This window comes from Saccoglossus kowalevskii, chromosome 10 (assembly GCF_978046115.1).
Source record: "Saccoglossus kowalevskii chromosome 10, keSacKowa6.1, whole genome shotgun sequence".
In the NCBI taxonomy this organism is placed as follows: Eukaryota; Metazoa; Hemichordata; class Enteropneusta; family Harrimaniidae; genus Saccoglossus; species Saccoglossus kowalevskii.
Window position 1 is genome coordinate 19530573 of NC_140650.1, and position 23047 is coordinate 19553619.

The window sequence follows — 23047 nt, forward strand, 5'->3', positions numbered from 1 at the left end:
GAACTGATATTATTGTGTTACAAGCAACTGTTTTAACATATCGTCGCTGAAAAACTCCACAAATAACCAAAATGAACGGGGAAAAAATGGCGTCAACTGGCGATGTGATTATGCCACTGACGCACGAAGATTTGCTGCGACACAACTAGTTGTGCTAATTCACTAGGCATGTGACTCAACACTTGAAAGTTATATATTGATACAATGTACTTGAAAAAAACTTACTATAGTTACGAAATTTGGTAAAATAAAATTCACATTTTATAAACAAAAAATGTAAATACAAAAGAAATCAGGCACCACTCAATTTTTTTTTCATGTCTAAAATCGCCAGTACAGTCGCAAACAATTTTATAATTTCATCAGTCTACAAGTTAACTCAACTTGGTTTTGTGGGATTCCACTTTGATTCCTATAAAAATCAGTTCTGTTAGAGCTAGTGTAGGGCATCTTGGTGATAACAGAACAAAATATGTATTGAGATGAAATATATTTTATTTTTATATAGATTAACTGTGCAGGAACACCTATGGTTTTATGCTCAGTTGAAAGGTTCTGGTGTGAATGACATTGAAAGGTATGTATCATCAATACCAACTATACGGGGCACACTGTTTTAGTGGGAAAACTTGCAATCATGAAATTTTAATGGGAAATGTTTGTTTCATCTGTCTATAGTGTATGTTACAACCACATACTTTATAAAGTTTAGCATCAAATTGGCATATTTTAATCTTTTCGTCTAACAAACATTCAGGCCATTAGCCAATATACACACCTTTTCTCTATGTTGTTCGATTCTTGCTGGTGAATGTTTTCATTTCATTTTAATTTAATATCAAGAATTCTATTTAATTCCTGCTCAAACCGATGACGTACAAAAATGTAAGATATATTGCCCCAATTGTTGCCACAGTACAACACGTGCTTGATATGGAAAATGCAATATAACTTCTGCTATCTTTCAAATTTGATTTCTTCCATTCAATTCTTGTTCATCCTTTAGACCACAAATTGTAAGACGATTCATCTTATAAATCTTTGCACAGTACAGCAATGGGCACAAAGCTGGGGTTTTGTTTTTAAATGTGTTTATCGAAAAATTTAGATATTTCATGAAAACAAATGAATTTTAATACATTATAATGTTTGTTTTGTTATTCAGGTTACTCACTGATACTGGACTTTTGGATAAAAGACATTCTGTTACAAAGACGCTCTCTGGAGGAATGAAACGCAAACTATCAATGGCAATTACTTTCACAGGTGGATCGAAAACAGTGATTTTAGATGAACCCACGGCGGGGGTTGATCCATATGCTAGAAGAGCTATCTGGGAACTATTATTAAAGTATAAAGAAGGTATTTTTATCGGTTTATTTGTGACCTTAACTTTTGTTATTTGGGGTTTATGAATGCAGACATATATTTTTGCAAAATAAACCACCATTCCAATTATGTTTGTCATTATAAAAAACTTTATTATACATCAAGCACGAAAATAGAATAGAATTTAATTAACATTCTGTAAGAAGCTGTTGTAGTCATTCTGAAACGTATCTGCCCTCATTCCAATGTTCAAATTTTTTCTTATATGGATCGAGTCAAGTACGTCACCAACATTGATTGTTCAAGACTATTGATTCAAACACTTTTCTTTGGCTACCATACAGTTCGCTCAAAAGGGAACGTTTTTCGTTGCATCTTTCTCATTTAAATTACTATTACAAGCAGGAAAAATGATGTATAATAATAAGATTACCACAAGAATAAATACGAACTCAACAGTTCAGATTCACAAAAAAGATGGTTGATATAAGCACTAGACACAAGTATCATGTGACACTGAAACCCACAAATCATCCAATAACAGAACTTGCTATGAATCTCAATAAACAAAATTGTGGATTTGATGAAGTACTGTGATACAAATATCACATGACACTGAAATCCATCGATAGTCTAATAACAGAACTTGCTATGAATTAGGATAAACAAAATGATGGATTTGATGAAGTACTGTGATACAAATATCACATGACACTGAAATCCATCGATGGTCTAATAACAGAACTTGCTATGAATTAGAATAAACAAAATTGTGGATTTGATGAAGTACTGTGATACAAATATCACATGACACTGAAATCCATCGATGGTCTAATAACAGAACTTGCTATGAATTAGAATAAACAAAATTGTGGATTTGATGAAGTACTGTGATACAAATATCACATGACACTGAAATCCATCGATGGTCTAATAACAGAACTTGCTATGAATTAGGATAAACAAAATGATGGATTTGATGAAGTACTGTGATACAAATATCACATGACACTGAAATCCATCGATGGTCTAATAACAGAACTTGCTATGAATTAGAATAAACAAAATTGTGGATTTGATGAAGTACTGTGATACAAATATCACATGACACTGAAATCCATCGATGGTCTAATAACAGAACTTGCTATGAATTAGAATAAACAAAATTGTGGATTTGATGAAGTACTGTGATACAAATATCACATGACACTGAAATCCATCGATGGTCTAATAACAGAACTTGCTATGAATTAGGATAAACAAAATGATGGATTTGATGAAGTACTGTGATACAAATATCACATGACACTGAAATCCATCGATGGTCTAATAACAGAACTTGCTATGAATTAGAATAAACAAAATGATGGATTTGATGAAGTAATGTGACGCAAATATCACATGACACTGAAATCCATCGATGGTCTAATAACAGAACTTGCTATGAATTAGGATAAACAAAATGATGGATTTGATGAAGTACTGTGATACAAATATCACATGACACTGAAATCCATCGATGGTCTAATAACAACTTGCTATGAATTAGAATAAACAAAATTGTGGATTTGATGAAGTACTGTGATACAAATATCACATGACACTGAAATCCATCGATGGTCTAATAACAGAACTTGCTATGAATTAGAATAAACAAAATTGTGGATTTGATGAAGTACTGTGATACAAATATCACATGACACTGAAATCCATCGATGGTCTAATAACAGAACTTGCTATGAATTAGGATAAACAAAATGATGGATTTGATGAAGTACTGTGATACAAATATCACATGACACTGAAATCCATCGATGGTCTAATAACAGAACTTGCTATGAATTAGAATAAACAAAATGATGGATTTGATGAAGTAATGTGACGCAAATATCACATGACACTGAAATCCATCGATGGTCTAATAACAGAACTTGCTATGAATTAGGATAAACAAAATGATGGATTTGATGAAGTACTGTGATACAAATATCACATGACACTGAAATCCATCGATGGTCTAATAACAGAACTTGCTATGAATTAGGATAAACAAAATGATGGATTTGATGAAGTACTGTGATACAAATATCACATGACACTGAAATCCATCGATGGTCTAATAACAGAACTTGCTATGAATTAGAATAAACAAAATTGTGGATTTGATGAAGTACTGTGATACAAATATCACATGACACTGAAATCCATCGATGGTCTAATAACAGAACTTGCTATGAATTAGAATAAACAAAATTGTGGATTTGATGAAGTACTGTGATACAAATATCACATGACACTGAAATCCATCGATGGTCTAATAACAGAACTTGCTATGAATTAGGATAAACAAAATGATGGATTTGATGAAGTACTGTGATACAAATATCACATGACACTGAAATCCATCGATGGTCTAATAACAGAACTTGCTATGAATTAGAATAAACAAAATGATGGATTTGATGAAGTAATGTGACGCAAATATCACATGACACTGAAATCCATCGATGGTCTAATAACAGAACTTGCTATGAATTAGGATAAACAAAATGATGGATTTGATGAAGTACTGTGATACAAATATCACATGACACTGAAATCCATCGATGGTCTAATAACAACTTGCTATGAATTAGAATAAACAAAATTGTGGATTTGATGAAGTACTGTGATACAAATATCACATGACACTGAAATCCATCGATAGTCTAATAACAGAACTTGCTATGAATTAGAATAAACAAAATTGTGGATTTGATGAAGTACTGTGATACAAATATCACATGACACTGAAATCCATCGATGGTCTAATAACAGAACTTGCTATGAATTAGGATAAACAAAATGATGGATTTGATGAAGTACTGTGATACAAATATCACATGACACTGAAATCCATCGATGGTCTAATAACAGAACTTGCTATGAATTAGAATAAACAAAATGATGGATTTGATGAAGTAATGTGACGCAAATATCACATGACACTGAAATCCATCGATGGTCTAATAACAGAACTTGCTATGAATTAGGATAAACAAAATGATGGATTTGATGAAGTACTGTGATACAAATATCACATGACACTGAAATCCATCGATGGTCTAATAACAACTTGCTATGAATTAGAATAAACAAAATTGTGGATTTGATGAAGTACTGTGATACAAATATCACATGACACTGAAATCCATCGATGGTCTAATAACAGAACTTGCTATGAATTAGGATAAACAAAATGATGGATTTGATGAAGTACTGTGATACAAATATCACATGACACTGAAATCCATCGATGGTCTAATAACAGAACTTGCTATGAATTAGAATAAACAAAATGGTGGATTTGATGAAGTAATGTGACGCAAATATCACATGACACTGAAATCCATCGATGGTCTAATAACAGAACTTGCTATGAATTAGGATAAACAAAATGATGGATTTGATGAAGTACTGTGATACAAATATCACATGACACTGAAATCCATCGATGGTCTAATAACAGAACTTGCTATGAATTAGAATAAACAAAATGGTGGATTTGATGAAGTAATGTGACGCAAATATCACATGACACTGAAATCCATCGATGGTCCAATAACAGAACTTGCTATGAATTAGAATAAACAAAATGGTGGATATTATAATATTATAGTGACAATGAAACAATTTTTCTTTAATATTAATTATTATGGTAAACCATGTTATGCTACATGAAATATGTTTTCTCTCTTGTAGGTCGTACTATATTGCTATCAACCCATCATATGGATGAAGCCAGTCTTCTTGGTGACAGAATAGCAATACTATCTAATGGTCAATTGAAATGTTGTGGTTCTCAATATTATCTTAAAACTATGCTTGGAGATGGATATAAATTAACCATAAACAGAAAACACACTGACTCTGGTGAGATATATACTTTCATTTGCAATGTTAATTTATTTGGGACTATTCCAGTCAGGTTTGAGTACTGAAAAAGAAGCATTTCTTTTTAATCCACACCTTGTGAGTGAGTGTACTACTGATAAAAAAACATGTATATACAGATGATTGTAGTTGTTAGAGAAGATGACCTCACCAAAAATGTGCTTTTGTTTTCAAATTTCATATATTTTTTGGCATACCATCCCTTAAGTAAAAACAAAAGATTTCAAATAACTGATCATGTGATGGCGCTAGATAAATTGTCTTTTACAACTATTGCCATTACAATATTTATATTGTTTATATTTATATATATAGTGGCATCTCACTCATAATGGATCGTACACCTATTCAGCTTTTATTGAGGTGTTTTATACACTGTTATCTACAGTGAGGCAACACACATCAGAATTACATATCTTTTTACCTAGCATGTTATTTTAGCTAATTTAGCTATTCTGTGATGTCACTATTAATTCAAGAAGTCACTAATTTAAAATATGCGATTTATTAGCTAAATTAAGATTCTGTTATGTATTGAGTCAAATTCGCTAAAATTGCATGTAGTTATTTCACAGTGTTTTACATTACATGTGTGTATACATGCCCACACTGTTATGTTTTGTTGTTATCATTACTGTCATTGTTCTTGAATGATTTCCATGCTAACAGCACAAACGTTGTAATGTGTCGTTGTAACTGTTTGTAAGATGAATATTGACTGCAACTTCATGTGATAAATACAGGTTGTGTTATTAGTATTTTTTTTTTTTCAGATTTTACCATTGTGTCAACTACCAGTAGTACGTCAGTTGTGTCACCAACAGACGTGACATTTTTCATACAAAAGTACCTGCCATCAGCAAGATACCATTCTGAAAGTAAAAACGAATTGTTGTACACTATACCAAAGTTAAGCACTGAGAAAGCAGCTTTTATACGTCTGTTTGATGCACTGACTAATCACAAGCATGTGTTAGGAATCGTCTCGTATGGCGTGTCTGAAACTACAATGGAGGAAGTCTTTCTAAAAGTTAACAATGATGAAATAGATGGTAAGCTAAATGATGTGGTCTTCAGTGTTCAGTTTGATTGGTTGTACAGCACATTTGTAGTCATGGCAACTGCATCAGATAAATAGTAATTGGAATCTATACTGGTTTGAGTCGATTACTAAACCAGATTGTTGACTGCCAATCTTACTAAATTTATAAAACAGTAAATTCCATTCACTTGTAGACAATGATGATGACCTTGTGATTGAGGATACACCATTACATAGAGAAAATATCGAAGATCAAAGAATTGATGGTAAGTTGCATATTCTATAATTTTGTGAATTTGTGATGAACTGGTGGTGAAAAGGTTATCACATTTGGACCGTAGCTTTTCTCACTTCATTATCTGTTTACAGAGTGACTTAATTTGAAATAACCCATTTATTGTTATTCAACAGAAATATTTACTGGTATAGAGAACATTGAAAAAATAAATGGCTTATCATTGGTGGCCAGTCACGTTATTGCTGTAATATGCAAGCGCTTTCATCACAGTAGAAGAGATACCAAAACGTTTGTATCACAGATATTCATGCCATGTTTTTTCCTCGTTATGGCAATGACAGTCACAATGAACTCACCGTTATATCACGAATTCCCTCCATTGGTTTTATCATCAGCCATGTTCAAACCGGATGAGTTATACATTCCCGTCACCAATGAGCTACAATATAACTCATCCGATACTCCGGATGCTGATCCAGGTGCACTCTTGGATACAATGTTTTATCCAGCCGGGCTTGGAGGAACGTGTTTACTGTTGTCACCGCTTAATGACACTGTAGATGATCTATTGACGCAAAACACCAGTTTGGATTTATCCAGTGAATATTTTAATGATGTATGTCGTCAGACATTACCATTATCATTTACCGTACCATACCCGTATTGGAAACAAAAGACATTCTTACAAGCGAACACTGGTAGGTTTCTTCGTCCATAACTGTTGCTATTTTTTTTATTTATTTCACACATATCTTTAAAATAGAATAAAAATAAGTCAATAACATTATATATACTTTGAGACAATTATTATTTACTTTTAATAATTTAATTTTTATATAAACTACTAAAATTATGCACTGTATAAATAGTTATTTCCACAAATTAAATTAAATTAATTTGCATATAATTGATATACAACATGTATCTAACTTGCATGTCAGATATTTCAAAGCAAAAATCTAACATCTTTTATTTCAGTATCAACATCAAATACATTGTACAATGTGCCTAAATTATTTATATGAACAAATTATTAAAATCACTTGTTATAAAAACATACATTTGAATCGTTTAGCACACTCCCAGACTATCATGTCTCATAACTATTCCTGTTAAGTACCTCATGTATATATATTGTAATAGATTAAGAACTAAAAAAAATATTTTTATAATATAAAATTACTATTTTGAAAAAAAAAAAAAAATAGAGATGCTTCAGTGAAAATTAAATCCAGTGAATATATCTTTTTTTCTATATTTTAAATTAAACTCATCAAAAATCAATTCAAATAAACTCCATACAAAAGCACAGACAATTAATTCTAGCTAAAATTTGTGTTACAGTGGTATGCTGTTTCATTGCACACACTGTTTTGAATGTTAATTCAGATACTGTAGAATTCTTTATTTTCGCTTGGAATTTATTTTCGCTATTTTCGCTGAAGGGATGATTCCATGAAAATAAAATCCAGCGAATATACTTTTTTTCCTATACATGTATTTTACATTAAACTCATCAAAAATCAGTGAAAATAAATTCCATACAAAATGCCCAAAAAGCCTTTTCAGCGAAAATTAATTCCAGTGAAAATAAAGTATTCCACAGTAGTCAATTTTTCTTATGTATATAAAAGTTGTGCTCACAAACATCCATACCACTGTCTGAACATACCACTTCTTTATCGCCTGTTAAATGTGACATTATTATAAATCAACACAACAAAAACATTGGATTTTTTATATGTGGAATTCACATACATGGGTCATAAATTATTTTTCCATATATACTTGCATGGCTACAGGTAAGCTATACTCTATTTTCATACTTCAGGATAACATTTTATTTCATCTTTATTTTGGATTTTTTTCAGACTATCGTTGCTGTTATGTTAATGTCTTTTGGCTTTTTTTTATTAACAGACTCTCACCAGTGTGTGTCATCTGATCCTGACTGTCCCACTCCTCGTTCATTTCAAGTAATTACCAGGGAGAATGTACAAAACATAACTGGTAGAAATTTATCATCTTATTATTTAGAAACTTTCCTAAAATATAAAACAGGCAGGTGAGTACATTGAAATAATTTTTCCATGATTCTAATAGTTCTTGCATCTTCAACTTTTTTACCATAATTGTAAAATATTTATTCAAAAACTATATTTTATTTGTAGATATGGTGCCTTATCTTATGGTAATATTAGATCTGATGTGCCCTGTAATCTGAATACATCTGTAGTTAAAGGTTTAGCTGTGAGAAATATAGCGAATGTAAGTATATTGTATTTTCTGTCAAAATCAGTTTTTATTCAAAATCCATATTATTAAATTTTCTATTGTTTGACATGTTCTTGTGCATATCTAGCAAGCAATGGGCTTATATAATGTGTTTATTTCTACAGGCACATGTTGATTTAAAAAAGATTCATGGCATTGCAGTGTACCTCAACGTTTTAAACAATGCCAAACTACGCGCCAATCTGAATCCTGATATCCATGGCAACCCATCGCAGTATGGCATCACCGTAATTAATCATCCATTAAACAAAACTGAACTCAGAAGAAAAATAATGTTTATGTAAGTAAAATTAGCATGATTTTAATAAACATACTTACCCCATAATTTTGACTGTTTTGTAAAATTATTTTAAAATATATAACGTATCACACTGTGGACATTTGCATTGCATGAGGGAACGCTACATGTATTTCCATCATGCGCTGATAGCACATCTGGATCCGCAGTAAACAAAGGGAAATGTTCGAATGTGACATAAACGCAACGCATATAATTACAGAATAAGGGAGACATTCCAACGAGACTATAACACTTTAGAACCTTTACATATGGCATTTTATGGATGGTTAAATTTTATTGTTTTCAGTTAATCAAGTGCAGAAGCCAAATATTACGTCTTTGGCCATTGAGAAGTCAATACTCAAATATATTGACTGCAATATCTACGAATCTGATTGGCTGTTAGGACTGACAAATAATATTGAATCATATTTGATTGCATTGTTCTACAGGGATAGGTCCCCTCATGAAAGGGTCGCCACTTTGATACTAATTGGAATGTCCTTCATCCCTGCAAGCGTGGTCGTCTTTTTAGTTGCCGAGAGGTCCAGTAAATCCAAACATTTACAATTTATTAGTGGAATGAGTCCGGCATGTTATTGGATTTCAAATTATGTCTGGGATATGGTAAGTACAATTTATGAGTGGAATGAGTGTGGCATGTTATTGGATTTCAAATTATGTCTGGGATATGGTAAGTACAATTTATCAATGGAATTAGTCAGCATGTTATTGGATTTCAAATTATGTCTGGGATATGGTAAGTACAATTTATCAATGGAATTAGTCAGCATGTTATTGGATTTCAAATTATGTCTGGGATATGGTAAGTTCAATTTATCAATGGAATGAGTCTGGCATATTATTGGATTTCAAATTATGTCTGGGATATGGTAAGTACAATTTATCAGTGGAATGACTCTCGCATGTTATTGGATTTCAAATTACGTCTGGGATACGGTAAGAACAATTTATCAATGGAATGAGTCTGGCATGTTATTAGATTTCAAATTATGTCTGGGATATGGTAAGTACAATTTATCAATGGAATGAGTCTGGCATGTTATTGGATTTCAAATTATGTCTGGGATATGGTAAGTTCAATTTATCAATAGAATGAGTCTGGCATATTATTGGATTTCAAATTATGTCTGGGATATGGTAAGTACAATTTATCAGTGGAATGAGTCTCGCATGTTATTGGATTTCAAATTACGTCTGGGATACGGTAAGTACAATTTATCAGTGGAATGAGTCTGGCGTGTTATTGGATTTCAAATTATGTCTGGGATATGGTAAGTTCAATTTATCAATGGAATTAGTCTGGCATATTATTGGATTTCAAATTATGTCTGGGATATGGTAAGTACAATTTATCAATGGAATGAGTCTCGCATGTTATTGGATTTCAAATTACGTCTGGGATACGGTAAGTACAATTTATCAGTGGAATGAGTCTGGCATGTTATTAGTTTTCAAATTATGTCTGGGATATGGTAAGTACAATTTATCAGTGGAATGAGTCCGGCATGTTATTGGATTTCAAATTATGTCTGGGATATGGTAAGTACAATTTATCAATGGAATGAGTCTGGCATGTTATTGGATTTGTAATCATGTCTGGAATATGGTAAGTACATGGCTAAAATAATCAAAAACAACCTGTTGATCTGTTGCTATAATTTTAACTTCTCTACCTATAAAATTATTTTCACTGAGAACATTGACATTCTTCAGCAACATGAATTTAATATTCAACTCTGATATTTAATAATTCTATTTTCAGATATCCTACTTAGTGCCTTGTGGTTGTAGCATTATTATTTTGATTTCATTTGCTGTACCAACGTATTCATCTCCTACAAATTTACCAGCAATGTTTGTTTTATTTTTATTTTACGGGTAAGTAATTATTCATCTACACATACCATATATAGAATTTAATTTGCATATATAATGAATATTCATGCTTTTCTTGTTGAATGTGTAACTTTTTGTCCTATGATTTTAATCTTTGATACTTCATTAATGAGTCATTAATTATTCATGTTTGCTAACGAAATATGGAAATTAATTTGCATATTGCATGAATATACATGTTTTGTTATCATTAAGGCTTCATACCATACACCATGTTGTGGTAACTTTGCTATACTATCCTTTTTATCTGTGACAACATAAATTCACTTGCATCTGCTTTATTTATTTTATTTTATTTTATTTTACAAGACACTTTGCGATGTTCTTCTTTCGCAGTCAGTAATATTTACGAAAATTTTGGTTCACTATTTTATAAACTGGCTTGGCAATTCTTGCCACCAATTAGACAATGTCACAGCATATCGGCTACTTTTTTCAACAAATCCAAAATCAAAACTTTTTTTTACATTTGTACTATAAAAAAAGGGTATATAATAAATATAACAAGTAATTATTCGTATGTTCATACCTTATAAGGAAACTTATTTGTATTTGTTGCGAATATTTATGATGTGATAATCATTGAAAACATTGATATTAAGACAAAATTTAAAAAATAAGATTAAAATGTAATACAATTATTTTGTCATGTTGAATTATTTGGTTTTATTTTCAGCTGGTCTTCGATTGCTGTGATATATCTGTTATCATATTTATTCAGCACGCCGAGTAGAGCTTATGCAGTTATTCTGGTGGTCAATCTGTTTATTGGTACCACTACAACTTATTCATTCTTAGTTGTACAGAAATTAAATACTTACAGTGAGGTAAGATTAATGTCTATTGTGAACAGCGCATTTCATTATAAATTATTATGTTGATCAGTATGTGACAGTATATTTATTGAATTATTAAAAATTTATTGCAGTAAATATTATCATATATACAAACAATTTGATGTTACTGTAACAACGTTAGAATAGAAATTAAATCATTTGTGTGATGTATCCCTAGTATATGAATGATAATCAGTTTTATACTGCATTCATGACTAAGCGCCCACCCCCAATTTGGGGAAATTTGTGTTTTTGGGGTTACAATCAACTAAGCAGCCATCTCTTTTGTCCCAAATTAAACCGTCAAGTCATGAAACCGGTCTTTAAACATCATTTTACTTTTTCGATTAAAACAGTATATATTATAATACATTGTGACTATCATGAATGGGGTGTGAACAAGTAAATGACAATTCAATGTGACCTGTTCACAGATGTAATAGGTGTTAAAATACTTATTCAACAAATTGCAAATCACCAGCTTTGAAAAAGAAATTGTATAAACATTGATAATTTACTTCTGCATTATGCTGTCGAGAATTTCATCATTATTATTTGGAAATTCCTAGTAGAGTGTCTGTGGTAAAACACAACATTCTAATAACAGACTTAACTTGTCAGAGGGCGCTGGTGAAGGGTAAATCATGCAAAAAAAAAACATTATTGTGGAAATTGCTTCGCATACAACTGAAAACAAAGTTAATGATGAATCTTTTTTACTTCAACCACTTTCCCACAGATCATAACAATTTTACACCATAAATTCTAATGGTATGTAAATAATATTGTATGTACGTATTTTTTGTGATGTATTGTACGTATTTTTTCGTCATTGTAAAAGTGTTGTGGAAATTATTGACAAGGCAAATCATTTCGCAACTTTATTCTCCCCAAAAAAGACATACCGTACTATTCCCCCCAATAATTGTCTTTTGACCAATGTTTCAAGTAGAGTGCTCGACTAAGTGCCAACTCCCTAAATTTTTAGAGTTGAGAATCCTGGACGCGAAGTCGGACGAGTATGGTAAATTATTTCTTGTATTTGAATAACCAGCTCATTTGCATAATGTGTTTCTTGTATTTTAACAAAGCCCAGTTTATTTGCATAATTAATTCCCCATAATCAGTTAATTTGCATAATTTTCTTTGTATTTGAATAGTAACTAGCTTAACCCTATATGCATAATTTGTTTAATAATATATTCAACATTCCAACATTTTTTCTTAGTTATCCGACAGTAGCTCAGGAGAGTTGATTATTAAGAATGTTTTGTTGATATTTCCTTGTTTTGGTCTTGGGCGTGGACTCATGGACATTGCTTACAATGATTATTTCAACCGATTTTATGAAAACACAGGTGAGTTATTTTGATGAATTTGTTAGGCTCATGACAAACTGAATCATAACAATAGTTGAGATGCTGTTATTGAAAATGTCAGTTTTTGTAACCTGTAAGGTTAAACTTTTATTACCCCTTGTTTCGTGAACCCGCCGAATGAACAGGAGCCGAAATTGAAATAAAAATAAAATTTTATTTCAGCGTAATTTCTAGCGCCCGCCAAATTGTAATTGCACAAAATTACTAAAAAAAAATTATTTTTATCTTCATTATTTTTCCGCCCGCCGCATAACAAATCCAAGTTGCATTTTCGTGGGCGTATCATGATCAAAATACCGAAATACCTTATAAAAACTTGAGAAACAAGGAATAAAAAAAGTCTGGCCTAATGAAAAACAAGAATATTGATGTAATTATGTATGGATGTAATTAAAAAAATGTTATTAAAAATGTATCAGAATTAATTTTATGAACTCCATTAAGCTGATATCTTTTAGATCTGACTGACTTGGATCTGACAAATTTAGCTGTGTCTATTAATATGTGAAAAGCTACAGATATTTATTTTATAGAATGATTTGATGAAATTGACACTATTTTATAGAATGATTTGATGAAATTGACACTATTTTATAGAATGATTTGATGAAATTGACACTATTTGATAGAATGATTTGATGAAATTGACACTATTTGATAGAATGATTTGATGAAATTGACACTATTTGATAGAATGATTTGATGAAATTGACACTATTTTATAGAATGATTTGATGAAATTGACACTATTTGATAGAATGATTTGATGAAATTGACACTATTTGATAGAATGATTTGATGAAATTGACACTATTTTATAGAATGATTTGATGAAATTGACACTATTTGATAGAATGATTTGATGAAATTGACACTATTTGATAGAATGATTTGATGAAATTGACACTATTTGATTTTGTTTCGTCTGCAGCTCAGTATGACAAGATTCGTTATCCATTTTCATGGAATGGAATATTACCTATTCTGGTCGCCATGGCAATAGAAGGATTTTTGTTTTTTGTTTTAACCTTATGTTATGAGTATGGATTGATCAGTAGAAAGAGGTTAGTTCAACACTACTGGTGGTAGTTACTGTTGTTTTCTAAAACTCTAGTGAATCAGCAGTATGGTTTATTTATGTTGTCAACACTATTAGTCTCAGTATCATGTATGATCACACATTTAGCAATGGTATTCACATTAAAGCTCTTGGCAAAGTGTCGTAGGCATAATTATGGAGATGTGGCTATTCATATTCAGGGTGCTATTAAACTGGCTGTCTGTTTTAAAGCAGGAGGGTGGTCACCTGCGCACGCACGGGAATTGAGTCCCAAGCGACGATAACAACACACGCAAAAAACGCAAAGGCTTATGGGTAGATGCTTGTTTGTAAACAAAGACAAGCTATGGCCATCCGACGCATGTGCAGGTGACGACTCCCCCAATACAGATAGTTTGCTTATAGATAACAATGGGTAGTTTATTCATCATCACGGTTACGTAACAGTAATTGACTAGAATTTATTCACAAGAGACTTTATTCTTCTCTGCCCTCAAAACTATCTATGTGTTTAGGGAAAGCTTGACCTATGCCTGGTACATACATTGGACACAGTGGAACCTTCATGCACGTCATTTTATTTTTTGAATCATGCTCAAAATACTAGTAGCAGACTGGTTGCCATTTTGTTTCAAAGGATTCATACATCTGATATGCCTAGGCCAATCAAGTTCAAAGTTTACACACATACATCCACTGATGTACCAATTAAATTTAAACTTTACACATACAACCACTATCTGGCATATGCACGATAGACCAATCAAGTTTAAACTTTACGAATACATCACACATTAAGGCATATATCTTGCATCTAAATTACAAACAGGAATTATGTCATTTACAATAAAATTAACCACCTGTTGATTTATTGGCTAAGACATAACCACATATTAGCTGTAAAAATAACCACCTGTAAATGTGCTATATTAGGGCCATATGGATATGTGCAGTATTATCTATAAAAATTAACAACCTGTGAATTTTGCTATATAAATAATCACTTGTTTATGCACACTATTTTCTATGAAAATTACCATCTGTTATAGTGCACTATTATAGCTGTAAAAAACCTGCTGATGTACAGTATTGCATATAGAATATACACCTATCCTTGTACATTATTAAAATAATAACCTGGTGATCATGCCTTTTAATGACAGTACTGCATTAATATCACCCACTTTCACTGTGAATATTCACAGTATAAAGATGCAATTTGATTGTTCTAGGAAAAGCTATGTTTACGAAATAGCAACTGGAAATTTGGAGGAAGATGTAGAAAGAGAAGAAAGTAGAATTTTGAGAGGAGACTCGGATGATGTCCTTAAACTAGAGAACCTAACTAAGGTATTACCACATTACATGGGAAATGTACTTTACTAGTTTAAGCATGTTTATTACTTCGTGGTGACGTTCCAGGATTACCCAGTGTATCAGTTTGATGGACAGTTACTACATTAATATAGCCACTTATTTTTTGCTGGCCAAATAGTTTTATTTACACCTAAGTGATGCGAGAAATTTGAATTAATGCCTAAAGCATGCTGGGAAATGTGAATGTTCTTCACCTTGAAGCCTCTCTCTGAGATTAGACTAAAAGTACGCCCTCAACATGATTATTTGTGCATATTATCACTGATAATAATCTGTCTATAAACACATGTTAAATATTTTATGCATAACTTTTTACTGAATATAACAATGTACATTGATTACTTCTCTGATTATTGTAGGTTTATAAAAAGGGATCGTCAAACTTGGTTGCTGTTGATAGATTGTCTTTTGGAGTTCCCCAAGGACAGGTTTGTGGCAATTATTGAATTGAAATCAGTTTTCTGTGTAAAATTTCCTTCTTCTCAGTCATCATCAATATACATAAACCCGTCTTCAGAGATGTATAATAATAAATAAATAATCAATATTCATATACCGGTATAGAAACTATCGGCAAAATGAAAATGTTGCTGTTTTTGTTTGCAAAACCATAGAGGGACTGTGACAAAACATGATGGTAGTGACAAACTCGACATTTTTGTATTTGTCACTGATATGAATTTCCTAGTTTGTAGGTACAATGATTAACACAATACAACTTTTCATTATATGTATGTATTCTGTAATTGTAGTTACATCATTTTGTTGAAAGACTTTTAGTAATCCACTTTCATTTCTTATGTTCTCACTAAATTTCTATCATATATGACTATGACACTGTAATGATTTACTAGAAAAACTCCTTGTCATAAATATCCGCAATACAATCCTATTGTATTCTGTTGACAACACATATTGTTTCCATTTCATCCAGTGTTTTGGATTACTTGGTATGAATGGTGCTGGTAAAACAACTACGTTTGGACTTTTGACTGGTGATCTACCAATCACATCGGGTGATGCTTATCTTCATGGATACAGGTAAACAATCCACCATTTTGTTTAGTACCTGTTCGGATGCAGTTCGAAAATAAAGACTTTTGTGTCAGGAACCCATTTACACAATGAAATACACCTGTATTTGGCTGAAAAAAGGACCACAACTGGGCTACCGCACTTTGGATACCCAGTTGTGGCCGGTTTATTCAAAAACCCTAACTATTTGGGTAAAGTGAACAAAATGCTTGAATAAGCGAAAAAGTTATTGAAAAATCTTGAATACAATGTAACATATCAAGTTAATTGAATAAACAAAGTTTTTCTAAAATCCCTAACTCTTGACTAAAAGTAGCAAGTCAAGTTTGTTGAACAAATGACAAAGTTAACGTCACTGAGTGTGGGGCCAAATCATGGGTGGGAGGGAGGGGGAAATGAATATTATTTCCACAATTTACCACACTAAGAAAGACCACTTACATTTCTGTTGTGACGCCTTGAAAATGGAGTGACGTCACACCTCGCACAAGGAGTGACATCACATTACGCACATCAGCACCGTTGATGGCGCACTATCGCTTGCATTCCAGACACAAAGCCTATTGCTTCCGCAATACGTTATTTGTGTCTGGAACCCATTTACACAATGAAATACACCTGTATTTGGCTGAAAAAAGGACCACAACTGGGCTACCGCACTTTGGATACCCCAGTTGTGGCCGGTTTATTCAAAAACCCTAACTATTTGGGTAAAGTGAACAAAATGCTTGAATAAGCGAAAAAGTTATTGAAAAATCTTGAATACAATGTAACATATCAAGTTAATTGAATAAACAAAGTTTTTCTAAAATCCCTAACTCTTGACTAAAAGTAGCAAGTCAAGTTTGTTGAACAAATGACAAAGTTAACGTCACTGAGTGTGGGGCCAAATCATGCCACCAGACACACCTTGTGTCAAATCAAGCATTTCTGGAATCAAATCTTAATAGTATATGGACGGATTTTGCTCAAACTTGATACAAACATCATGGGACCTGGATGAAAGTTTTTCTGTTTTTCAGATATGAATCAAAATGGCTGCCTGGTGGCCATTTTGTTTTAACAATTTTTGGTTCTAGAGCTATATCTCAGACATTTCCTGACCAAACATTTCCAGAATTTAGATGTACATCTTTTCAATACACACATATGCACATGTAATCATTGGACAGTTCAAGATGGTTATTTCAATATTGAAAATTCATCAAAATTAAGCATTATTGCAATTCCGGATCTGGATCTTGGTCATGTATAGACATTCAAACTTGTTTTGTACCTTGAACTTTATGGGACCTTAATGCATGTTACTTTGTTTGTCAGATCAGACTCAAAATGGCTGGCCATTTTCTTTAGTGAAATGCAAACTTTATACATTTCTTAAACTTGGGAATTCATGGGGACTATCTAATGCAGCAATTACTTGTTTTAGTTCAGTCTGTTTTAATACAGACAACATCTCATATATTATTATTCTTTCTGAATTCTGGAAGGAATTCTAGAAATAATCTCACAGAACTCTTGTCCATGATAAGATTACATTTTTATTCATGCTGACAGGGACTTAGTCTGATCTGTACTGTACAGTACTATTTGAATTAACATGATGGTAGTTTAGAGAGAACGGTTTGGGATGGTATTGATAATTTAAGATTTTAACCGTAAATGTCTTCTCCCAAAACTCATTAACACGACCAATTAACCATTTGCTCCACTCTGATACTTTCTTGCAACAATGTTGCTGAAACCATTACTAATTTGCATATTTGGAATCCCTTTAACCAAAATGTTGTCATTGTGCAGCACATGCAAGGTAGTTTAACCTTTTGACCACCAGTTCCCTTTTTTCATCGCAAATTCACAGAATTGTGTTTATGGTCTGCACTTTGCTTCAGAAGATTGGGACAAAAATAGCTAAATTTAAAACTTAACTCAAATTTTTCTGTTGACTCCAAAATTAGGGTTCATTTCAAGAAATATTGAGGAATATATAAAAAAAAGTGCAGCAAACATTTGGGCAAGAAAGTCTAGGGGTGATGAAAAGGTTAAAGCGCTACAATGTTGTGTTTGATATGGGACCCATAGCAATGTATACAACACATGTAAATACGTTTGTTATTTACATAGAATTCAAAAATGCGCTGAACAACGACTGCACAGCACTTTAAACATTGCAAAAATTATTATTTTTGTTTTTATGTATATTTTTATTTAAAATATCACTTTCTTGTGTATTATTTTTCATTATTCATGCTGTAAAATACAGGATTTGTACAAACAACAAAATCAACCACATTCCTCCATATATGTTAACTTAGCATTGCTCAGTTTTCTTATTTTGCAACCAAAATGTAAACTAATAATACAGGAATCCTGCCTGATTACAGAGACTTCTGATTATAAAAATGTTTTATAACTTTCTCACTAGCTATGTATGTAAGGCAATATTGATGTGGAAGGATGTAAACATATGATTATATCTTAAAATAACTTGACAAATACAGTACAAATTATGGAATTAAAATCTCTATAGCTTTCTTTTAAATGGCTGGCTGGAGGCCTTATAGCGAGAATATTGCTCATGTAGCACAGGTTGATACAAATGTGTACATTCTGAGTACCGTATTTGTGGCGTCTTCGAAGACACCATATTATTCATCTTCCTGATCCAAATAAATGGTGTAAGATGCTGTAACATCTTGAATATGCCTTTTATATTTTTAATTTACATTGTCGAATGTAGAGACCCTACACAACCCAGATTTATACTATTTAAAGGCAACCCTTTTTTTACTGTGTATATTTGCCTGGTCGAAATGAAACATATGTGGCTAGGGCATGATTGAAACAATTCAACAATATTTACACAGGATTTCGATTTTTGTATATATATAATATATTTCCACACTGAAATGACTACAATCTGCTAGATATTTATACTCTGAATTTATACCTATTTGAACAGTAAATAAGTATATATATGACAGATGTACCAGTATAATAATTGAATGATCGTAATGGCTAATATATACAAACTCATTCTAAATGATAACCTAAAATCAAAATGTTCTTATTTGCAGTGAAGTTGGTTCATTTTCAGTGTCCAACACTTAATATAATTTCCAGTATGAATTTTACTAAATAAAGACTATTTACATTACATTGACATGTTATTCCTAAATACATCTGTTCAAATGCTTGACAACAATTGGACAAATCTGTATAATATATATTATCCTTCACTTTCAATTATGTCAAATTACTACATTTTAAGCTGCTTTGTGATTCGAAGCAAAGTATCAATTGCAATTGTTATCAGTCTGTAGTGATCAAAATCAGATACTGTAATTACTGTGCAAAGATTTTAACACAGTTGTTATCAAGGTCAGCTACAACCACTCTACATGGTACATCGTCAGTTACTGCTACACCTCCTGGTCTATTCAGTCCATCATTGTCCTTATCAATACGGCAGATGAAACGACCACTTCTATCAAACTTTTGTAGCTTATTATTACTACTAGCTACATATACATATCCCTCCTTATCAATAGCTATGCCACGCGGTGCGTATATCTGACCATATCCTTGACCTGAACACTTGAATGAATAAATGTACTCATCATCTGTATTGTAGACTTGTATGCAGTCATTGTCATAATCACCTACAAATAGCAACCCTTGATTGTCCACAGCCATGTAGAATGGACCTTTAAATTGTCCTGGATTACTTCCATAACCTCCAAATGATTTGATGTAATCTCCATCTGCTGTGTATTTTCTTATCTTGTGACCATCTTTATTTGTTTTCTCACCAGCCTTCGCATCCCAGTCAGATACATACACCATACCATCAGCAGGTCTAACAGCAATGCGTAGAGGATGCTTCATGTTTTCACTGAATTGTTTGATCACGTGACCATTCATATCACTGATAACAACTTGTTTATTATCAAAATCTGTCATGTAGTATTTGTCATTAAATATGCACACATAAATTGGAATACATTTTTCAATTTTTATAATATTTTCATAATTTCCATTCTTGTCTGTAATTTGTAATCTTTTATTACCCCTGTCAGCTGTAACAATGTCACCATTCCTATCTATTGTAACACCAACTGGCTTATTATACTCCCCTTTTCCACTGCCCTCTTTACCAATGGTCTTCACCAATCCTTTAATGACATGGATCTGTGCAGGTGTTCCTGGTGTTGGCTGATTGTCTATTGTCACTGACACTTTATATTTCCCATCTATTTCTCCATGTACCATCACTGTGTGTGTTCCATCATTGTTATCCTGTACTTTGATATCGTCACTTGATCCATCAGGTTTTGTTACTCTAGCCTTAACCACCTGACGTGGAATGACTTGTTTTCCTTGATTATCTCTGGTTGTTACCATTAAAGTAGCAATGTCACCTTTGATCAGCTGTTTTGGGACATTATCAACACTACAGTTTTGTTGACATGCGTTTGTTGCCAGCATTCCTACAACATCTCTCCCTTGATGAGGTTTGAACTCTATTACATCAGGAATAAGTTGTGGTTTAGTTTCCATGGTAATCAACCCATCAATTCGTTGTTGATAAACTTGTTTGGCACTCAAGATCTGTCCGGGATTCCCATGTTGCACCAGTGTCTCTAGGTAGCTGCAAGTGCTGACTATGTTCCCATGTTTCATCTCCAGTTCATCAACTTTGATTTCCATATTCTTCACTCTAGCTGTGTATTTTATCTTTAACTGATCCACCAATCTCTCCTTCTTTTGCTTAACTACTTCCATTTGTCTTCTCAGATCTTCCAAGATTTCATATGTTTTCTTGTTTATTTTTGCTTCTTCTTCTTTACAATAGGTTTTCAGTTTCTCACAGGCTGCCTTGGCTGACTTTTTACTTGTCTCGGCTTCATCTGCTTTCACTTTCAACTTCCTGACCTTCACTTTTAATTCTTCGGAATACTCATCCGCCACCTCTTTAATATATCTGTGTTGGTGTACTTTATGATCTATGATTGTACACTCCATACATATAGGTGTCTGACACGTGTCACAGTAGTACTTCAACTGGTTATCTCTGTGGACATTGCAGTATTGTATCGGCTGTACAGCAAATGGCTTCTTGTTCTTTGTCTCTTGATATTCGTCAAGCGATAGAAGCCGATGAGATTGTGTTGCCTTGGTTTTTTTATGTACTCTAGTACAAGGTGTACAGGAATACTGTTGGCATTCAACACAGATAGAGGTGACTTCATTTTCTTCACACAATTCACACACTTTAGGGGTACCAGCTACCAGTTTCTCGGGTATCTTGTCTAGAAGTGAGCTCATGAAGAAGTTAGACTGCAGATCGTTGATGGGTACCTTTACTGACCTGTTACAGGTTGGACACATGAAGGTATTGGCTACTCCTTTCTCAGCTAGTTGTACTAGACACTTCTTACAAAATGTATGTTGACATGGTAGTATCTTTGGGGCTGAATACCGCTCTAGACATATGGCACAACACAGGAAGTCTTCATTAATCTCTGCCAAGACAGCACCAGCATCTACTACATCAAAGGCAGCTACAGCCATGATTTGACAATAGTCTGTAATATATAATGTTAAAATAACACAAGTGGAGTAAGTCTAATATTATAGAATCTGAAGTGAAATCATATATGCCATATACTAACTCACTTTTAGTGTTTGTATCTCTGGTGAAAGCAGATTATATACTAGTCCTGCACATGTGTTCATTGATCAAAGAATTTTAAATGCACACATTCCATTATCATAATGTTGGGAAATCACAAAATGATGAAAATTCTATAATGAATTATATAATGGTCTAGAATTAGATCCATGGGCATTTAATAATCGAGCCTTAAGTTATGCTGGAATTGTTCAAAAAGGAACTCTTATTTCAATCCATGTAACTTAATTGGTACAAAGATGATTGCTTTTACAGATCGGATTCAAAATTAAAACTATACTTATAATTAATTATAATCTCCTCAATATGTTGAAGAAATGGAACTAACAATGAAAACAAAGGGAGAGAGTAACATTACGTATCGTGTGTAGCTGAACTTTGCTCTGATTGGCAAAAGTCTACACAAAAACATTGATTGAATGGAAAACTCAAATGGGATCCCCCAAGTGGGGGGAGGTGCTGTGTGTTTACAAACAAAGATTTACTTATATTTTCACTAGCAATCATGAATGTTATCGATAACATACTTTATAAGTGCTTTTTATAAATACTATTTACAATTAACATTCTAAGGGTATTATAATAATAGAAATAATCGATGCACCAGTTAACTTGTATGACTGGCCTA

General features: G+C 32.6%; 2 protein-coding genes and 1 long non-coding RNA gene across 3 annotated transcripts in view; 2 read left to right on the forward strand and 1 right to left on the reverse strand.

Moving 5' to 3' along the window:
• LOC102805591 (ATP-binding cassette sub-family A member 2-like) overlaps positions 1–23047 on the forward strand; it is a 47459-nt gene that overhangs the window by 17218 nt on the left and 7194 nt on the right. The window contains exons 21-36 of the mRNA XM_085504617.1: positions 509–577; positions 1166–1362; positions 5071–5241; positions 6036–6140; positions 6716–7240; positions 8463–8607; positions 8714–8810; positions 8942–9117; positions 9570–9744; positions 10904–11019; positions 11714–11864; positions 13102–13231; positions 14184–14316; positions 15545–15662; positions 16049–16117; positions 16624–16730. Coding sequence (XP_085360743.1) covers positions 509–577; positions 1166–1362; positions 5071–5241; positions 6036–6140; positions 6716–7240; positions 8463–8607; positions 8714–8810; positions 8942–9117; positions 9570–9744; positions 10904–11019; positions 11714–11864; positions 13102–13231; positions 14184–14316; positions 15545–15662; positions 16049–16117; positions 16624–16730 — 2484 coding nt within the window. The remainder of the gene's footprint in view (positions 1–508; positions 578–1165; positions 1363–5070; positions 5242–6035; positions 6141–6715; positions 7241–8462; positions 8608–8713; positions 8811–8941; positions 9118–9569; positions 9745–10903; positions 11020–11713; positions 11865–13101; positions 13232–14183; positions 14317–15544; positions 15663–16048; positions 16118–16623; positions 16731–23047) is intronic.
• Positions 6154–6547, forward strand: LOC146737930 (uncharacterized). Its single transcript, XR_014930792.1, has 2 exons — positions 6154–6314; positions 6499–6547. It is a non-coding gene; the product is annotated as an uncharacterized LOC146737930 (long non-coding RNA).
• LOC146737931 (E3 ubiquitin-protein ligase TRIM71-like) lies at positions 20070–22298 on the reverse strand. Its single transcript, XM_085504811.1, has one exon. It carries the CDS (start codon positions 22296–22298, stop codon positions 20070–20072), a length of 2229 nt encoding a protein of 742 aa, XP_085360937.1.

Bases quoted from the DNA above. Each gene is read 5' to 3' on its own strand.
- LOC146737931 (XM_085504811.1), bottom strand. From the start codon at position 22,298: ATGGCTGTAGCTGCCTTTGATGTAGTAGATGCTGGTGCTGTCTTGGCA.